The sequence below is a fragment of the Mustela erminea genome, chromosome 2 (genome assembly GCF_009829155.1).
Source record: "Mustela erminea isolate mMusErm1 chromosome 2, mMusErm1.Pri, whole genome shotgun sequence".
NCBI classification, from domain to species: Eukaryota; Metazoa; Chordata; class Mammalia; order Carnivora; family Mustelidae; genus Mustela; species Mustela erminea.
Window position 1 is genome coordinate 75,377,345 of NC_045615.1, and position 19,532 is coordinate 75,396,876.

The 19,532-nt window shown below is 34.5% G+C and overlaps 1 protein-coding gene across 2 annotated transcripts in view; it reads left to right on the top strand.

The window, feature by feature from the left end:
* USP53 (ubiquitin specific peptidase 53) overlaps positions 1 to 19,532 on the top strand; it is a 65,199-nt gene that overhangs the window by 34,873 nt on the left and 10,794 nt on the right. Inside the window, exons 7-14 of one of the 2 annotated variants that reach the window (XM_032333294.1) lie at positions 304 to 409; positions 1,566 to 1,712; positions 2,502 to 2,651; positions 12,220 to 12,382; positions 12,983 to 13,135; positions 14,632 to 14,778; positions 15,827 to 16,565; positions 17,654 to 17,730. In XM_032333294.1, the coding sequence (XP_032189185.1) occupies positions 304 to 409; positions 1,566 to 1,712; positions 2,502 to 2,651; positions 12,220 to 12,382; positions 12,983 to 13,135; positions 14,632 to 14,778; positions 15,827 to 16,565; positions 17,654 to 17,730 (1,682 nt within the window). The remainder of the gene's footprint in view (positions 1 to 303; positions 410 to 1,565; positions 1,713 to 2,501; positions 2,652 to 12,219; positions 12,383 to 12,982; positions 13,136 to 14,631; positions 14,779 to 15,826; positions 16,566 to 17,653; positions 17,731 to 19,532) is intronic. The other variant, XM_032333295.1, reaches the window with a different exon arrangement.

The following is a 19,532-nucleotide window of genomic DNA, read 5'->3' on the forward strand; positions in this document are numbered from 1 at the left end:
TTTGACTTAGAACTACCTCCAGACAGAGCTAGGATCGTCTTACTACCTCGTTCATGTAGTTCCAAACAATGGTAAAATTTAGTGTTATTTTGTTCTTGACCTAATTTTTTTCATCATAAGTTAACCTGCCGAATTTCATAATTTTTCACTCTACGAAAATTTACTTTATGGTTAATTTTTCAAACAGAACCTGTTTTAACATATAAAATACCCATATTGATAACTTAATATTCTTCATGCATAATTTGTTAGATCTTTCTAAAGTTCAAAGGACACGTTTGACACTGTTCCTTTGTTTTGTAGCAACGAGGTAGAAAGAATGATGGAAAGGCATGAACGTTTTAAGCCTGAAATGTTTGCAGAATTGCTGCAAGCAGCAAATACAACTGATGACTATAGGAAATGCCCTGTAAGTATAATTTGGAGAATATTAATGTGCTTTTATGTTTATAAATTTGAAAATAGATATTCAGAAATTACCATGTAAATAGTAACTATACATGGGCTTGATTCTAAGAATTTATTTTTTCAGTGTTATTTTAGGCAACTCTTTATACCATGTGAGCTGTTTGAGCACTATTTCTTTTTTTTTGAATTTATTTTTATTTTATTTTCAGCATAACAGTATTCATTATTTTTGCACCACACCCAGTGCTCCATTCAATCCGTGCCCTCTATAATACCCACCACCTGGTTCCCCCAACACTATTTCTTTATTTTTATTTATTTATTTATTTATTTATTTATTTGACAGAGAGAGCTCACAAGTAGGCAGAGAGGCAGGCAGAGAGAGAGGAGGAAGCAGGCTCCCTGCTGAGCAGAGAGCCCGATGCGGGACTCGATCCCAGGACCCTGAGATCATGACCTGAGCCGAAGGCAGCGGCTTAACCCACTGAGCCACCCAGGCGCCCAACACTATTTCTTTAAAAACTCTTCGTGAAGGATTTAAGTTAGTGTATGCTGATTTTTTTTTTTTTTTCTTTTTGAGAGAAAGAGGGCACACGTGTGCATGCAAGCAGGGCTGGAGGAGAGGGGTAGAAGGAGAGGGAGAGAGAGAATGTTAAGCAGACTCCCTGCTGAGCTTGGAGCCCTAGGTGAGGCTTGATCTCAACCACCCTGAGATCATGACCTGAGTTGAAATCAAGAGTCAGGCACTTAACTGATTGAGTCACCCAGGTGCCTCCTGATTATTTTTTTTAAGTTCTGAAATCTATCATTTGACTAAAGAGAAAGTTTTGTATTTTCATATAAGCACTACAAATGGTACCATTCTTTTCTAATGTAATATTATTAATGACCTCAGTGTTCTATTTCTCATTTTTTAGATTGAATTCTTATTGTAGCAGGTTTAAAAAATACTGAAGGAAAGTACTTTGATTTAAAACAAACTTACTATTTAATCAATAATTAAGCAAATAGTTGGATAAAAGTGAATTTTAGTATTCTGAACAAAGAATTTTCTGATATATGTGAAGGTTGTTACTGTTTAATACAAACTGTGAGGTATTACTTATGGTATACCTATTTCAGTAATTTCAAAATGTGCCTTTTGTGTTTTTCTTTAGAGTAACTGTGGCCAAAAAATAAAAATTCGCCGTGTTTTAATGAATTGCCCAGAGATTGTTACAATTGGTTTAGTATGGGATTCTGAACATTCTGACTTGACCGAAGATGTTGTTCGGAATCTAGCAACACATCTTTATCTTCCTGGGGTATCTCAGCTGTTTTCATTCTCTTCCTTTCTGTTTTTAAATTATTATAAAACGTATTCATATATTATAACACACTTTGTTTTTAAAACTAAATTTTCTTAAAGGAAATAATATTCAGATATAATCCTGATAAAATTCATCAAATTGAGCTAACTGGAATGCCTTTCTTGCATAGACTGGGAATGACTTTCAGTTATAAACTGTCTCATGCTCTAGTTTTGTATCACTCTAGAATGATGATAATGATGTGTGTGTGTGTGAGTGTGGTAATGACAAAATATAAATATTAACTAGAAAAGTAAAGAGTCAAAAATCATCTACAGTTGGGGCACCTGGGGGCATCTACAGCACTGATCTCTATATGTTTATAACATCTTAATATTTGATTGGTTTATATTATAATTAAACTTTTAGACAATTTCAGAAAATATGTTTAATGTATGTTCAAATATGTGATTCAATGAAAAATTATTGGGAATTGTGTAATATACCTCCCATTTCCAGTTTTATGTATATAAAGTGTCAAGATACTGGGTTACTGAACTAAATTGTAGTGAATTCATTTTATTGGAGGAATGCTAATAGCTATAGTTAATAGTAAGTAATAGTTAATAATAATTCTGTTCAGTCCAATCTTAGTGGTACCTTCTGTACTAATATAATATTGGATTAAGGAAGCTTGCATAAGAAATTTTTTCATAGATAGTCAAATACCTGGCTTACCAAATTATTATTCCTTGTTTTTAAAAAGATATAGTATTAAATATACATATTTATTTTTTTGAACAGCTTTTTTATAGAGTTACTGATGAAAATGCCAAAAATAGTGAACTTCATCTAGTTGGTATGATCTGCTACACCAGCCGACATTATTGTGCCTTTGCTTTTCATACCAAGAGTTCCAAATGGGTATTTTTTGATGATGCAAATGTGAAAGAGGTAAGTTGACACTTTCACTAACCAGGATAATTATTGTGACTTCTTACTTTTTAGGAATAAATGAAATAATAATATAAAATGTAAATTATGTAGTATTATTATGTAAAGTAATGATTGTATGTAAATATTTCTTATATAAAATAATAAATGACCTTAATGATAATAGCATTGTTAAGTTCATACTTCCTTTTATTAATTTTTGAAATCTGGTTTATTTTATTTTATTTATTTTAAAAGATTTTATTTATTTATTTGACAGACAGAGATCACAGGCAGGCAGAGGGATGGGAGGGGAAGCAGGCTCCCTGCCGAGCAGAGAGCCTGATGCGGGCCTCGATGCCAGGACCCTGGGATCATGACCCGAGCTGAAGGCAGAGGCTCTAACCCATTGAACCACCCAAGCGCCCATGAAATCTGGTTTATTTTAAAGCCAATTTTTAAACCAGTCCCTTTCCAGAATAATAAAAAAGTTGTTTTGTGAATGATTCACAATTGCTTTATATAATTAGTGATGAAAATCTGCTTAATTTTTAAATTATTATGATTGCTTTTTTAGATTTTGTATATGCTATTCAGAATTAGGTATGGTTACTTTTTCTTTTGGTCAGTAACTTATTCAAACATTATAATATCTAGAAAACTAGTGAATAATAGTTTGTAATAAGGACTATTTATCAGAATCACCTTTGGAACTTTTGAAAAAATGTGTATCTGCCTGGACTCTTAAATTCTCAATTCAGAAGTGTAGAGGCCAATACCTGATTTTTTTTTTTTTTAAGTTCTATAGGAGTTTAAGATTTTGCCACATATGAAAACTCTTGATCTTGTCAATACTATGCCTACCTAGGCTTATTGGCTTTGAGAATCCTATTATTAAGCAGTAAATGGATTTAGAAGTACAAGTTATTTCATTGTGCTAAGCAAATGATGTACAATTCCATTTCCTTTCATTTTAATGTCTAAGAAAGGGCCATTTATCATCATTATGAATTACTAAGTCGGAAGTTCAAATATTCAGTATTTAGTGGATTTCTAATTATTTCTTTGAAGGATGAACTGCTATGGAAATAGCCCTTCCAGTATTAAAAATTAGAAAACCAAATAGACAAAATAACTTTTTTAGACATTGGCCAGCAGGCAGTTGAACAGAAAAAAGGAAACAAGATGAGCCCTAGGGTTATTCCTGTTTACCACCTACAGGTAGTTTTTACAGTGCAGGGAGGTGGGATTCAGATAAAGCAGTCTCACTGAGTTGAGGAAACCGAAATTGGAGTTCAGGGAGGCTAAGATAGCTAAATTTCACTGGACAGATTATCAGAAAGAACACTGCACAGAGGGAAAGTTCTGGAGATTGGTAGAGGGATCACATTTAATCTTTGGCTGAATAGGGATCCGACATTGTGTTGCCAAACCTGCACAAGGTTGAGGAAAGAATTACTAGAAAACAGAAAGTCAGGCAATTTTTAAAATTCATATAGGGCTAAGAATCGTTTGCATCCACACCAGCAAGAATAGAAAGATGTTGCAATGCAAAGAGCAACAGATAGAATCCTCAGAAAATTATCACCTTAATTTTGGGGCTAAATTATACCTAGACTGAATACTACTCTGTACCTGACATAAAAAGCTTAAAATGAAGCCTTTAAAGCACGAGGATGGTTCTACATAATTTAGCAAATGCCAAAATGAAGTACAATACATTTTAAAGCAACACAACAAAATTTACCCAAAAATATAAATTTAAATATGCCATTTGCTGGTGAGGATAAGGGAGAGAAACAGACTTGTCACACCGGGAAGACAAATCGCTTTAACATTTGGCTTTGAAAACCAGAAGGGCCAAATTTTGCAAGTTCTAACAACCAGTAGGACTTAATAATAGCAAACTGAATCCAACAATACATTAAAAAGAAAATCAATCACCACAGTCAAGTGGAATTTATTCCTGGGTTTGCAAGGGTGATTCAATATTCACAAATCAATCAACATAATACACCACATTAATATAAAAGAAAGGATAAGAACCCTTTGATCTTTTCAGTAGATGCAAAAAAAGCATTTAACAAAGTACAGTATCCATTAATGGTAAAAGCCCTCAAAAATCGGTTTAGAGGGAACATACCTCAACGTAGGAAAGGCCGTATATAAAAACCCCATAACTAACATCATAATGGGAAAAAAACAGAATTTTTCCTGTATAGTCAGGAACTTAACAGGGATGTCCACTCTCACTGCTGTTAATTTAACATAGTACTGGAAGTCCAAGCAATCAGACAATGAAAAGAAATAAAGGCATCCAAATTGGTAAGGAAAAAGAAAACTTTATTTGCAGATAACATGATATTCTATATAGAAAACCTGAAAGACTACCAAAAATTGCCTGAACTGATACACAAATTCAGTAAAGTCACAGGATACAAAATATACAGAAATCTGTAGCATTTCTATATACCAATAACAAAGCATCAGAAAAAGAAGTCAAGAAATCAATCCCGTTTACAATTGCATTCAAAACCATAAGATACATCAGAGTAAAAGTAAGCAAAGAGCTGAAAGACCTGTACTCCGAAGACTATAAAACACACATGAAAGAAATTAAAGATGACAGAAATGGAAAAACATCCATGCTCATGGAAGGACAAATATTGTTAAAATGTCCTTACTACCCAAAGCAATCTACACATTTAATGTAATCCCTATCAAAATACCACAGGCATTTTTCACAGAGCTGGAAGAAACCATCCTAAAATTTGTATGGAACCACAAAAGACCCCAGATTGCCAAAACAACTTTGAAAAAGATAAGCAAAGCTGGATGCATCACAATTCTGGACTTCAAGTTATATTACAAAGCTGTGGTAATCAAACAATATGGTACTGGCACAAAAACAGACATAGATCAATGCAACAGGATAGAAACTAGGAAGGGAACTTAGAACTATATGGTCAATTAATCTTGATAGCAAGAAAGAAAATGCAATGGGAAAAAGTCTCTTCAACAAATGGTGTTGGGAAAACTGGACAGCAACATGCAGAAGAATGAAACTGGACTACTTTCTTACACCATACAAAAAATAAATTAAAAATGGATTAAAGACATAAATATGAGACTTGAAAGCATAAAAATCCTAAGGGAAAACACAAGCAGTAACCTCTTTGACATTAGCCATAGCAACTTCCTTCTGCATATGTCTCCTGAGGTAAGGGAAACAAAAGCAAAACTCTTGGGACTTCATCAAAATAAAAAGCTTCTGTACAGCAAAGGAAACAGTTAACAAAACTAAAAGGCAGCCTACAGAATGGGAGAAGATATTTGCAAATGACATATCTGATAATGGGTAGTATCCAAAATGTTTCCTAGCAAATTCTCTTTCTCTCTCTCGTTCCCTCTCTCTGCCCCATCTCTCTGGCCCCAACACACAGTCCTAATTATGATACAATCTGAGGTTTTTTTATTTGGCTACTTTTTTGTGCCCTTATCTGTTTCCTTTCCTTTTTCTTTTTAACCTGGTCTAACAAGGGGTTATCTGCACTAAAAAAAAAAAATAAATAAAAGATTTTTAAAGACATAGTTTTAGTTAAATTCCTTGATGAGAGTCTTTTTATACTAATAGTAGGCAGGGGAGAATTTTGTCTCAAATCCCTACCTCTCTGTACCCAATCCTTCACCATAACCACCATCATTCTCCACACTACTTTGCATAAAGTAGGAATTGGAGAAAAATTTAATTAATCTCACTTGAATTTGTGGTAAACTCCATTATCTATCATGTTCTATAAGTATAGTAGTTAATATATGAAAGCATATTACCAGTATCCAAATAATTTGAGTACAGTAAAATACACAGAACTGAAGCTTTAGTAAATATGAGTTCCTTCTATTTGCTTCATTGCTTTGGGTTAATTGAGAAAGACTGGCTACCTCCAAATGTTCATGATCAGGAATGTCAACATATAAAGTTCTGATTAATATAACACAGATAATGACTTACACTGTGAAATTTTGATGTAAATGTGTTAAAGATTACTACTTTAACTATGTTAATGAAATTGGTAGCTGCTGCTGACAATAAGAACTTCAAAAAATATCAAAAGATGTTATTGCTTTATAGAAACAACTATACCTTTAAAGATATTTCACTTAATATAGATAATACAAGCTTTGTGCACTGACACTACATCAAATACAACCAGTTTTTAGTATCTACGTGTATTCCAATTGAAAGATGCTCTGTAATATTCATTATAATGTATTCAAAAAGCCTTTTAATTATTTTTTTAAGTCACAGCCACAAATAAAGCAAAAACAAAATTTTAAAAGTAAAAAAAGAATTTATAAAACTTACCACCTGAAAAAATGAATAATCCAATTAAAAAAAATGGGGCAGAAGACATGAGCATTTCTCCAAAGAAGACATACAGATGGTCAATAGACACATGAAGAGCTGCTCAACATCACTGATAATCAGGGAAATGCAAATCAAAACTACAATGGAGTATCACCTCACACCTGTCAGAATGGCTAAAATCAACAACATAGGAAACAACAGATGTTGGTAAGGATGTGGAAAAAGGGGAACCCTCTTGCACTGTTGGTGGTAATGTAAACTGATGTACCCATTCTGAAAAACAGTGTGGATATTCCTCAAAAAGTTAAAAATTGAACTACCCTATGATCCAGCAATTGCACTATTAGGTATTTATCCAACGAACACAGAAAAACTAATTCAAAGGGATATGCACATGGCAGTGTTATCAATAATAGCCAAATTTTGGAAAGAGTCCAGATGTTATCGACTGATGAATGGATAAAAGAAGTGGGGTGGATATATGCATGCATGCAATGGAATATTACTCAGCTATAAAAAATGGAATCTTGCCATTTGCAATGAGATGGATGGAGCTAGAGAGCTACCAAGGTCACACCATATTGTAGTTGTTCACCTTACTTACCTTTAGAGAAAGTCATGAGAAAAGTAATCTGACTCAGGTGTCTTAACATTAGCAAAGAAACTCAATAGTATTGTCACAAGGACTATGTAGGATGAGGACTTCTCAGGGCTCATTTAGCTGTGAATGACTCCACAACCCAGAGTAACTCCTGGGTTTTGGGGTGTATCCACTACTTCATAGTACCCTGGTGCCTTCTGGGAATACATTAAGGGCAGTCTGGAAAGCTGGCATGACAAGGTGAGATGAGTATTGACAGTATCTTCTTGCCTCACAGGAGAATCCCCTCATGGTCTTCTCTTCTCTCCTGTGACATGAAGCGCATTTTGTTTTGCCACATCAAGACCTGAACCTTTATAATACACATCAGGACTTGAGTGGCCAGAGAACCTAGCTGAAGGCATACAGCTACTGATCAATAGGAAGAGAAAGAGCAGGCATGGAAAGAAGAGAAGGGTGAGAGGCAGCATAGCCTTCCATGTCTGAGTCTGTAAAACAAGGTCTTTTTGGAGTTTGGGATGAAAGAGAATTTGGGGTCCAGTCATAGGTATGAAAGAAGGAAAGAGATCAAAATGAAAAAAAAGAATTGCAAGATTTTTGCATGCATGCATTATTAGTTGTAATTGCCTTTTTTTTTTTTTTTTTGCGTAACTAAAATAAAGGTTTAGTTTTCTATTAAATAAAAATCCTGCAATTTAAAAAATCTGTGGGCTCAGTGTGAGAGAGGCCAAGAGTGAAGAACCATAGGAAGCTGGGTCCCTACCCTTAAAAAATGATATTCAGTAAATTATTAGGTGTAAAGTAATACAAATTCAACTCACAGTGAGATTCTATATCTCATGTGTAAGAATAGCTAAAACTAAAAAGACTGACCATACCAAGAGTTGGTGAAGATATGAAATAGCTAGATCTCTCACAGAAGAGTGATGGAAATATAAAATGAACAGTCACTTTAGAAAACTTTATGAATTTCTTATAACTTAAACATTATTTACCATAGATACTAGTGATTCCACTCCTGTAAAAACACACAAAACTTGTACTTGAATGTTTATAGTAGTTTTGTTTATAATAACCCAAACGGGAAGCAACTCAAATGTCCATCAACAGGTAAATGGATAAACAAAGTGTGGTATAACTATTCAATGGAATATAATACTCAGCAGTAAAAAGTAATGAACTATTGATACATGCAACATTGTGGATAAATCTGAAAAGCAATATGGTAAATGAAAGAAATGAAACATAAGAAACTATGATTCTGCTTATTAAAACTCATGAAAAGGAAAAAAACAAAGTGACAGAAAGTAAATCATTGGTCCAGTCACTGCAGAAGGGGAGCTACTTGATTGTATGTATATATTTGGCAGAATTCATTGACTGGTATACTATAACTGAGTAGTTTTATTCCATGTAAATTCTACTCAATAAAGCTAATGAAAAAATTTGGGTATTCTAAAATAAACACTTTGCTCAAATTATAGTACTTTTGTATGACAGTTTATCAGCAAGTTCCACCTTGAATCAGTGTTTAGTAATATTTTGGCACTCCTTTCTATCTACATAGTTTAAATGGTCAAAATTTGAAGGAAGAGTTGGATGTATAGTCACTCTGAGGTTTAGGTTTGTTTTGTTTTCAAATTACTCTTGTTCCTCAAGTATCTTAGATTCCAAGGTAAGAAGGTTAAATAGCTAAATATGTGTGGTTTGAGAAAACTCCTTAGGACTTTTAAAGATTTTTTTTTTTTTATTTATTTGTCAGAGAGAGAGAGAGGGAGAGAGAGCAAACACAGGCAGACAGAATGGCAGGCAGAGGCAGAGGGAGAAGCAGACTCCCTGCCGAGCAAGGAGCCCGATGTGGGACTCGATCGCTGGGATCATGACCTGAGCCGAAGGCAGCTGCTTAACCAACTGAGCCACCCAGGCGTCCCTCCTTAGGACTTTTAAAGGTCCCTCCTTTATACCAAAGCCAGTATTCTAGAATGCTTTGTTTTATATTTGGTTGGTTTTTGTTTTATTTTGTTTTGAATCAGTTTTTTAGAGGGATAGTTTACAAACATTAAAATGCACCTGTACATAGGTATGGACAAATGTGTACACACCTGTGTAACCTACACAGTTATCCCCCAGAAAATTCTGTCATGTCCTTTACCACCCCCCCCCAACCCTGGGCTCCAGGAAATCACCGATCTCACTATAGATTAGTCTGGCTCATTCTATAATTTTGTAAGAATGGTGTCTCACAGTCTCAGTTCTCTGTGTTTGGCTTCCTTTACCAAGCATAATGCCTTTTAAGATTCATGTTCTGTTAGTGGTTCATTTTTATTGTTGTGTTCCATTACATGCCTATATAACAATTTATCCATTTACCTTTTGAATTATGAATAGTTTTTATGTGAACATGATTTTTTTTTCCCCATTGCTCTTAGCTAATACTCAGAAGTGGGGACACCTGGATGGCTCAGTCAGTTAAGCATCAGATTCTTGATTTCAGCTCACGTCATGATCTCAGGTTCTTGAGATTAAGCCCCACGTTGCATTCTGTGCCGATGTGTTGCCTGCTTAGGATTCTCTCTCTTCCCCTCTGCCCTTCCCCCCAACCCCAATTTACAAAAAAAAAAAAAATATATATATATATATATATATATATAAAGATACTCAGAAGTGGAACTTCTGGGTTGTATAAGTATAGTTAAAGTTTATAAGGAACTGGCAAAATGATTTTCATAGTAATTATAATAATTCACATTCCTGTTAGTGTATGAGAATTCCAGTTGCTCTACATTCTCAGCAAAGTTTTATGTTGATAGTCTTTAATTTTAGCCCTTATAAAGAATGTACAGTGTTATTTCTGTGTGGTTTTAATTTGTATTTTGCTTATGATTAACAATGTTTTTGAGTACTTTTTTGTGTACTAATTGGCCATTCTTTCGTATTTTTATTTTTGGTGAAGTGTATTCAGTTGTTTGCCCATTTTAAATTTGGTCATCTTTTTATTAGTGAATTGCAGGAATTCTTCATTCTGCACATCAGTTCTTTATTTGATGTATGTGACTTGTTTTCTTCATTTTCTTAATGGTAACCTTTAAACAGCAGAAGTTATTAATTTATTCTTATATGAATCCCATTTTATAACTTTTTTCTTCATGGTTTGTTTGATGTCTTATCTTCTTTTGTTTTATTTTTCTAAGAGAGAGAGAGTGTGTGTGTGCGTGTTGAAAAGTAGGGGGAGGGGCAGAGGGAAAAGGAGAGAGAATGTCAAGCGAGCTCCACCTTATCACAGAGCCCTGGACCCCATGATCTCCAGGTCATGACCTGAGCCAAAATCAAGAGTCAGATTCTCAACCAGCTGAGCCCCTCAGTCACCCCTGTTTGATGTAGTAAGAAATCTTTACCTTCTCCAAAGTTGTTAAGATTTTCTCTTTTGTTTTTTTCTATAAGCTTTAAGTTTTTGTGTGACTCGTTCTGATTTAATTGTGCTTTATGTGTAGTGGTGTCAAAGTTCATTTTTTCATATGGCCATCCAGTTGTTCCAGCACCTTGTTGAATAGAATCATCATTCTCCATTAAATTACCTTTAAATTTTTGTCAATCAACCTTGTACGTAGAAAAGCTTTTTAAAATTTGATAGTCTAAGATGCTGGCGAGGATGCGGAGAAAGGGGAGCCCTCCTACACTGTTGGTGGGACTGAAAGCTGGTGCAACCACTCTGGAAAACAGCATGGAGGTTCCTCAAAAAGTTGAAATTAGAGCTACCCCATGACCCAGCAATTGCACTACTGGGTATTTACCCTAAAGAACAAACGTAGTGATCCGAAGGGGCACGTGCACCTGAATGTTTATAGCAGCAATGTCCATAATAGCCAAACTGTGGAAAGAATCTAGATGTCCATCAACAGATGAATGGATAAAGAAGACGTAAATATATACCATGGAATACTATGCAGCCATCAAAAGAAATGAAATCCTGCCATTTGCGATGACGTGGATGGAACTAGAGGCTACTATGCTTAGTGAAATAAGTCAGTAGGAGAAAGTGATCTATCATATGATCTCCCTAATATGAGGAAGTGGAGATGCAACATGGGGGGTTTGGGGGGGTAGGAAAAGATTAAATGAAACAAGATGGGATCGGGAGGGAGATAAACCATAAGAGACTCTTAATCTCACAAAGCAAACTGAGGGTTGCCGGGGGGAGGGGGGTCTGGAGAGGGTGGTGTGATTATGGACATTGGGGAGGGTATGTACTATGGTGAGTGCTGTGAAGTGTGTAAACAGTTCACAGACCTGTACCCCTGGGGCTAATAATACATTATATGTTTATTTAAAAAATTAAAAATTAAAAAAAATAAAATGAACATCAAGCAAAAAAAATTTGATAGTCTAAATCTTGATATAGTGTGTACAATTTTTCTCAATTTTTAATAATGTTGAAAAGATGTTTATTAGACTAGTTTAAGACAAAAGTAATCCTATAATATGAACATTTAACTGCTAGCAATCTGAATTCCTTAAAATTTTTTAATATACAAATTAATTTAGTCTCTACTATTCAAATATGTAACACATTGATTACACGATTTTGTCTTATTTTTATTCATTGTGGTTTTTTTTTGAAGGTTGGGACTAGATGGAAGGATGTGGTCTCTAAATGTATCCGATGTCATTTCCAGCCATTGCTTTTGTTTTACGCAAACCCAGATGGCACAGCAGTTTCTACAGAAGATGCACTTAGGCAGGTCATCAACTGGTCACATTATAAATCCGTTGCAGGAAATATGGGTAATTTTTAAAAGTTCTTTTTAGTGTTCTTTATAGTATTATAGTCATACTATGTATTAATAGAGTGAAGATAAAATTAATTTTGAGAATAATCTCAAAATTTAATTTCAGTAAAGCAGAGTTCAGGAAAATTAGATTATTTTGAGTTAATCTTTATAAAGAAGCCTTTCCTCACCAGTGGCCTCTAAAACACCCTCAGGACCACCCACTTCTGTGGTAATAGGCACAGAGGGGGATACTTGACTGGAAGCTCTTTCTAGCAGTACAAATTGAGAGTTAAAATGAGTTCTACACTAAAAAAGTCCAAAGGATATAGGCCATTTTTAATGTATTGCAAAGCAGGTAGAAATCCTTCAAAAATGTCCGTCCTTTGAGTTTGTAAGCAGTTATCCACCACATTTAAAAAAAAAAAAAAAATGATTCAGGGGAGCCTGGCTGGCTCAGTCAGTGGAACGTGCAACTCGATCTCAGGGTTGTGAGCCCAAGCCCCACATTGGATGTAGAAATGGCGTTAAAAAAAAAAAAAAAAAAAAGATTCAGACTTCTTTTCTTTTGGTGGGGAGGAGGATGGGAATAATACATTTTTGTTTATCTTTTAAGGATGTGAAAAGTCCTCAGTTTATAAGTCAGATAATTCAAAAGAAAATGGATTTGGTGATCAGGCCAAACAGAGAGAAAATCAGAAACTTCAAACAGATAATATTTCATCATTTAGCCGGAGCCACATTCAAACAAGTGGTGGTAGAGGACCAGGTATATGTTTAAATTGTCATTTTCACTTTGTCCCTGAGTAATTATGCTTCCCCCTTTCCTTTTTACTAAATCTGTAATTTCTGTTAAGTACCATAGAAAAAGAGGGTGCTTAACTAACTTCCCTACAACTAGATAACAAAATTTTGTCTTTTACACATTTCTCTCAGACTTGTAGTTTGATTTGAACTTGGCTTGACTACTATTTGGGTTTCTCCATACTCTCAGAGCTGTAGTAGGCTGGAGGCAACCTGGACCAAAAGAAAGGCATAATATGGCCTTCTTAGGAGTTAATTATTAACTTGGAGGGGAAAAACATGAGTTAATAATTTAGCATATATGCTAAATTTAAATTAACCATTAGTGAATGCAACAGTAGGAGTTCAAAATTATTATAATTGTAATTTATACCTAACCTCATTTTTATTCAACTCTGTCTTGTTATTGTCATCGCTCAACTTTAATTTTCACAAACCAAGTTCTGTGACTTGGGTCTAAATTGAAACATTGCAGCATGGTGTGTATAGTTATGGTTTAGAAATACATTGAACTCCGAGTAGGTGGATGTTCAGGATGATTTTATAAGCAGCTTTAAAATACATTAATGAGGGGTGCCTGGGTGGCTCAGTGGGTTAAGCCTCTACCTTTGGCTCAGGTCATGGTCTTGGGATCCTGGGATTGAGGCCCACGTCAGGCTCTCTGCTTGGTCAGGAGCCTGCTTCCCCCTCTCTCTGTGCCTGCCTCTCTGCTTACTTGTGATCTCTTTCTCTCTCTCTGTCAAATAAATAAATAAAGTAAAATACATTAATTAAGTAATGTCTAACCATAAAACTAACCCATTTAATCAAGGGTGATAGGATCCAGAATTAACAGTTGTCATCAATAAAGAGCTACAACAAATGCTTTTAAAAGTTCTTAATGGAACTATACCTTTTACCGTCTGTGTTGTCATACTCTTAGATTAAGCTGTTTGTCAAAAGATAACTACTTTTAAGCCCAGAAACTGTGTATGTGATAACAAACACAAACATTAGAACCAGGCAACTTGGGTTCATAACCAGTTTCTAAATTTACAAGCTTTGTGAACTTGGGCAAATTTTTAACTTTTCTCTGCCTCAGTTTCCTGATCCATAGTGGAGACAATAATTGCCCCTACCTCAAAGAATTAAATGAGTTAAGACTTACAATAGTGTCTGACTTACAATAGTCACACATAGTGACCACTCACTTACCTTCAGCCTTTATTATTTCAGTGCAAGATCTCTTTTTTCCTTTACCTGGCTTTAGGAGCTATGGAAGAAGTTTTAAAAGCCAACATGCATCTCCAGTGTGAGGATAAATCACATTGAGTTTTTTGGTTAAACAGAAAAATGAGTTCATAGTATACTTTATATTTTGTTTTAAATATATAGCATCTTAAAATTTTTATAGTTCAGTTCATACTTTTGAGCAATTTGAAAACTGATCTATATCATTTATAAGAATGATTTCTTTTACAGTTAAGTTAAGTCACAGTGATCAAAGGGAAAAAATAAAAGACATTTCCAGAGAATGTGCTTTAAAAGCCATTGAACAGAGGAACATACTTTCCTCACAAAGGAAAGATTTGGAGAGGGAACAAAGAAAAGATTTGGGCCGACACAGAGGTAAGTTTAAGAGCTTAATAGTATTCATTTGAAAAGGAGTTGCTAAAATCTTATTTTTAAACTAGATTTTATAACTTTAATACAACTTAATATAATTTATTTATATTTGTTATATATATCTGTTTACATGTTATGTTACATATCTCAATATGATGTCTTTAATATACCTATTAAATCTGTGAATATGCAATTTTTCTGGTTCTTATTTAATTCTGGCCTGGAATATTTATGCTTATTCTGATGGTTTAACTTTCCTTTTAGTTACACATTCAGTTCCCCCATATGGTACATTCAAATAAGAAAGAAGGTTATAAAATTATGTGAGAAAAGCAGCCTCTCACCTTCCCTCTGTTAATAGTGTGCAGTTCATTATGAGCATGCTTTACTCTTTATGGCTTTATCCTCTTTTCTTTATGGACATACCATAATTTAAATGATCCTTGCTAGACTTTGAAACCTGATTTAAGATTTTTGCTGCAGTGATATCCTTTTACATGCACCTTTGTGTACTTTTTTGTGTATAGCTAGAGCATGAAATTATTTCTGGAGAATTGCTGGGTTAAGGAGTGTTTATTCTTAATTTTGATGGCTGTGGCTCACCTGCTCTCCTAAAAGACTGAACCAGTCTGCACTCCCACTGATTGAGTGATTATCTGCTTCTTCACACTCTTAGCAGAAGTTGGCTTAACAAACTTTAAATCTTTACCAGTATAAGAGATGGAAAATACTTTTATTATTAAAATTTTCATTAATGATAAGTGAGATAGAATACTGTTTATTTGTTTTTTTAAAGCTTTAATTATGATCTACTTTAGAGGTCATTTTTTAAAATCAGTATATAACTGCTTACCCTACAAATGCCTCTCATAAACATAGAGAATGAGGAAAACACTTTTCAATGTCAAATCACTATGTGATATAATATAAATCTTATAATTACTATTCACTTATTACTGCTTAACATTTCTTCTCAAACAAGGTATTTGGCTTGTAACTAAAAAGTATCTCTGAAGAGTATTCATTTGTATCTTTATTTAATTATTTAAAGATTTGGTTGATGAAGACGTTCCACATTTCAAGTCTGGATCACCTCCTGCCCCAAATGGCTTTAGACAATATGGAAACCCACATCTCTATCATAGTCAAGGAAGAGGACCATGTAAACATGACCGAGTTGCCCATCAGAGTCGAGCTTCTGCACAAACACTGGGTTCAAATAAATCCCAGATTCTTGCCCCAGGAGAGAAAGTAACTGGCAAAGTTAAGAGTGACAGTGGCACTGGATATGATACAGACAGCAGCCAAGATTCTAGGGATAAAGGAAGCAGCTATAGTGGCAGCAGTAAAAGCCGGACCCGAAGTTGGAAACCTATGAGAGAAACGTTAAATGTTGATAGTATTTTTAATGAAAGTGAAAAAAGGCAGCATAGTCCAAGACATAAACCAAGTATTAGTAACAAGCCTAAATGTAGCAAAGATCAGAGCCTTAACAATTGGCCAAAAGACAACCTAAAGCAAAAATGTTTAATGACCATATATGAAGATGAAATGAAGCAGGAAATAGGAAGCAGGAGTTCCCTTGAATCTAATGGAAAAGGAGCAGAGAAAAATAAAGGCCTCAATGAGACTAAAGTTCATGGTGACAATTGGCAGATGCAAAGGACTGAGTCTGGATATGAAAGTAGTGATCACGTCAGTAATGGATCTGCCAATTTGGATTCACCTGTTATCAATGGAAATGGCACAGTAATGGATATCAGTGGTGTTAAAGAAACAGTATCCTGCAGGTAATGCGCATATTAAATGAATGATTTTTCCCCATCATTCTCTCCTGTTACGTGAAGTAATTTCAAAGTCTTGGTTCGATTAAGTGTAATGGAAAGAGCTTGACTGCAGAGTGAAGAGACCTGAGATATTGCAAGTTATTTGATATTTCAGGGTTTTTATTTTTAATATTTATTTCCTGATTCCAAAAATATTTTTAGGAAATTTTAAAAGTGCAGAAATACATTGTTATTGTTGCCACTGATAACTATTAATACATACTACAGGTTTCAAAGCATAGTTTAAATTGGCTGCATCTTAAGTCATTAAGCTAATTATTTAAATCTTTGGTCTCTTTAATGTCCATTATCCCATCTCTAACATCGGTAACTCAGAGCTGGAATATTTTCTACTTTCATAGCTAGTTTCATGGAGGAGAGATTTATTTCCTTCAGCAAATGTAAAAGAATGCAGCCAAATAACTAAGTCTCTGTTCAATTAATTTTTAATTAATTCTGAATGTATTTGTGTATTACTGTTAGCAGTACATTTGCCCCTTTCTTTGTAACCTCTAAAATATGTCCACAGCTTAATTGGCTGATTTCTTACATCAGTCTAGTCACAATTTCTGCTTTTAACCCACCTAAGACATCTTAATTTGTTATTAGCTGATGTTTTTATCACATTTATTATTAAAAAGCCAGATTTGCAAAAATCAAATGTTTGTATTTTATTAAAATAATCGTTGCAATAAGGACTTCGGAAAACTTTTTTGTTTGGCAGAGTAATTTCATAACACAACTCAAAAAGGGGTAGCCTAGGGTAGTAGAAAGATCAGGGCTTTGCAACCAGATAGACTTGGATTTTAAGTATTGGGCCAATGGATTTGACTTTGACAACCTTAATCGCCTATTATAAAATGAAGATAATAACTACTTTTAAGTGTTGTTGTAGAGATGTAAATTAAATAATGCAGATTAATCCCCTAGAACAACACATGTCATATAATAATTGTTTAACACATGTTATTTCCTTTCTTTTTCTCAGATTCTAACTAAAATAATAATTCATGATAGCTGATGTATTTGGTATGTTTTCTTCTGTGTTTTAGTGACCAGGTGAAGACAAACAACCTAAATATAGAATGTGTCAGCTCTTCCTCCCAACAGAACAAAAACTACTTTGAAGGTAAAATTTTACTTATATATATTGTAATAGTAGCTGTAAAGAATAAGTTGTAATAAAAGTAAAGAAGCTAAGAACAGTCCTTTTACTGATAAGATATGAGTAATGAGGATGGAAGTTGATAGAGTTAATGCTTTTAAAGGCTTTGAAAGGATGGGAGTAGCCATTTCAGGCAACTGGCAAAGAGGGGAGTGTGTTAATCAGGATAGGCTGGGTTCTAGGATACACAGTGGTAATAACTTCAAAATCTCGGGGTCAATACCTGAGATTTTTGTTGATAGTATATGACCAGTGGAGGTCCTCGTGGAGCCTCTTCTTAACTACACTCAGGGCCCCACGCTAATGAGACTCCATCTCCATCGATGCTTCTCTGAACCTTGCAGTATTGTGGGGCGAGGAGATTGAAGGAGGACACAACAATCCCTTAAAACTTCAACCCAGAAGTGATACATGTACTTCCACTCACATCTCATTAGCGAAGGCAAGTCTTATAGATAAGCCTAATTTCAAAGAGGGTGGGAAAGTAGTCTTAACCTGTGCCTGGAAGGGGATCTGTAATGTGTTGGACAGTCCTAATGTCTGCCATAGGAGTTAGGGACAGGATAGAAAAATGGATAAGCAACCTGTTGGAAAAGATCAGTTTGGAAGTAGTAAATATATTATTGGGGTGGCATCATTATAGGTGATCCATTACCCACACATAGCATATTTGAATGTGTACAGAATTCAGGCTGCTAATGAGAGGATATACCTGAAGGATTTGGGGGAGAAGGATGAAGGAAAAGGATGAGGAAGGGGATTATTGAGGCTGCAATCAAAAACAGTATTTTCAAAGGTTAGAATTCAGAGGATTAGAAGAGAGAAAATTTTTCACGATAAAAATAGCCATGTAGAACAAATTTTAAAGTTTGTTTTTAATCTATCATTCTTAAGGCTTTCTGGGGATTATTTTAAGGTTACAGACTTTGAATATGATTAAATGTTAAATTATTTTGTTTTTATCAAGTGGTATAATATCAGAAGGAAACACTTATATTAAGGAAATAACTTTCCTTTCCTATATAAAATGTCTCACCTCTTTTAAAAATCTGATAAGTCTGGTAAGCAAGTATTACAGGAAACAGTAAAGGGCTGGCCAGAAGTCAACAGCAGAAGTCAGTGAAATTGAACAATAACTACAAGTTCAGTACTTTTTACAAAATGATGCTTGCTTCCTGAGAGTAATAAAAACACAACACCAGAGAGATTTTGATGGTCAAGAATGCATTGCTGTAAGAGCTTTGCCGTGGGTTTCCCCATTTAATATGAAAGAGTGTGTGTGTAACCTATTTGAAAATATGTTTTTTATTGTGGAAAAAAAGATATTTTTTATTGTGATAAAATACACATAACAAAATTTGCCATTCTAACCATTTTTAAGTGACAGGTCAGTGTTATTAAGAACATTCACATTGTTACAACCATTATTAGCATCCACCTTCAGAACTCTTTCAACTTCTCAGACTGAAATTCTGTGCCATTAAACAGCTATTTCCCCCTCCCTCCCAGTCCCCGGTAGCCACCATTCTACTTTCTGTCTCTATGAATTTGACTACTCCGGATACCTCAGATAAATAGAATCATACAGTACTTGTTTTTTGTGACTGACTTATTTCACTTAACATAATGTCCTCAGGTTCATTCCTGTTGTGGCATGTGTCAGAATTTAACTTCTTTTTAAGGCTGAGTAATGTTACATTATATAATACATTTTGTTTATCCATTCATCTACTGATGGACATTTGGGTTGTTCCTGTCTTTTGGCT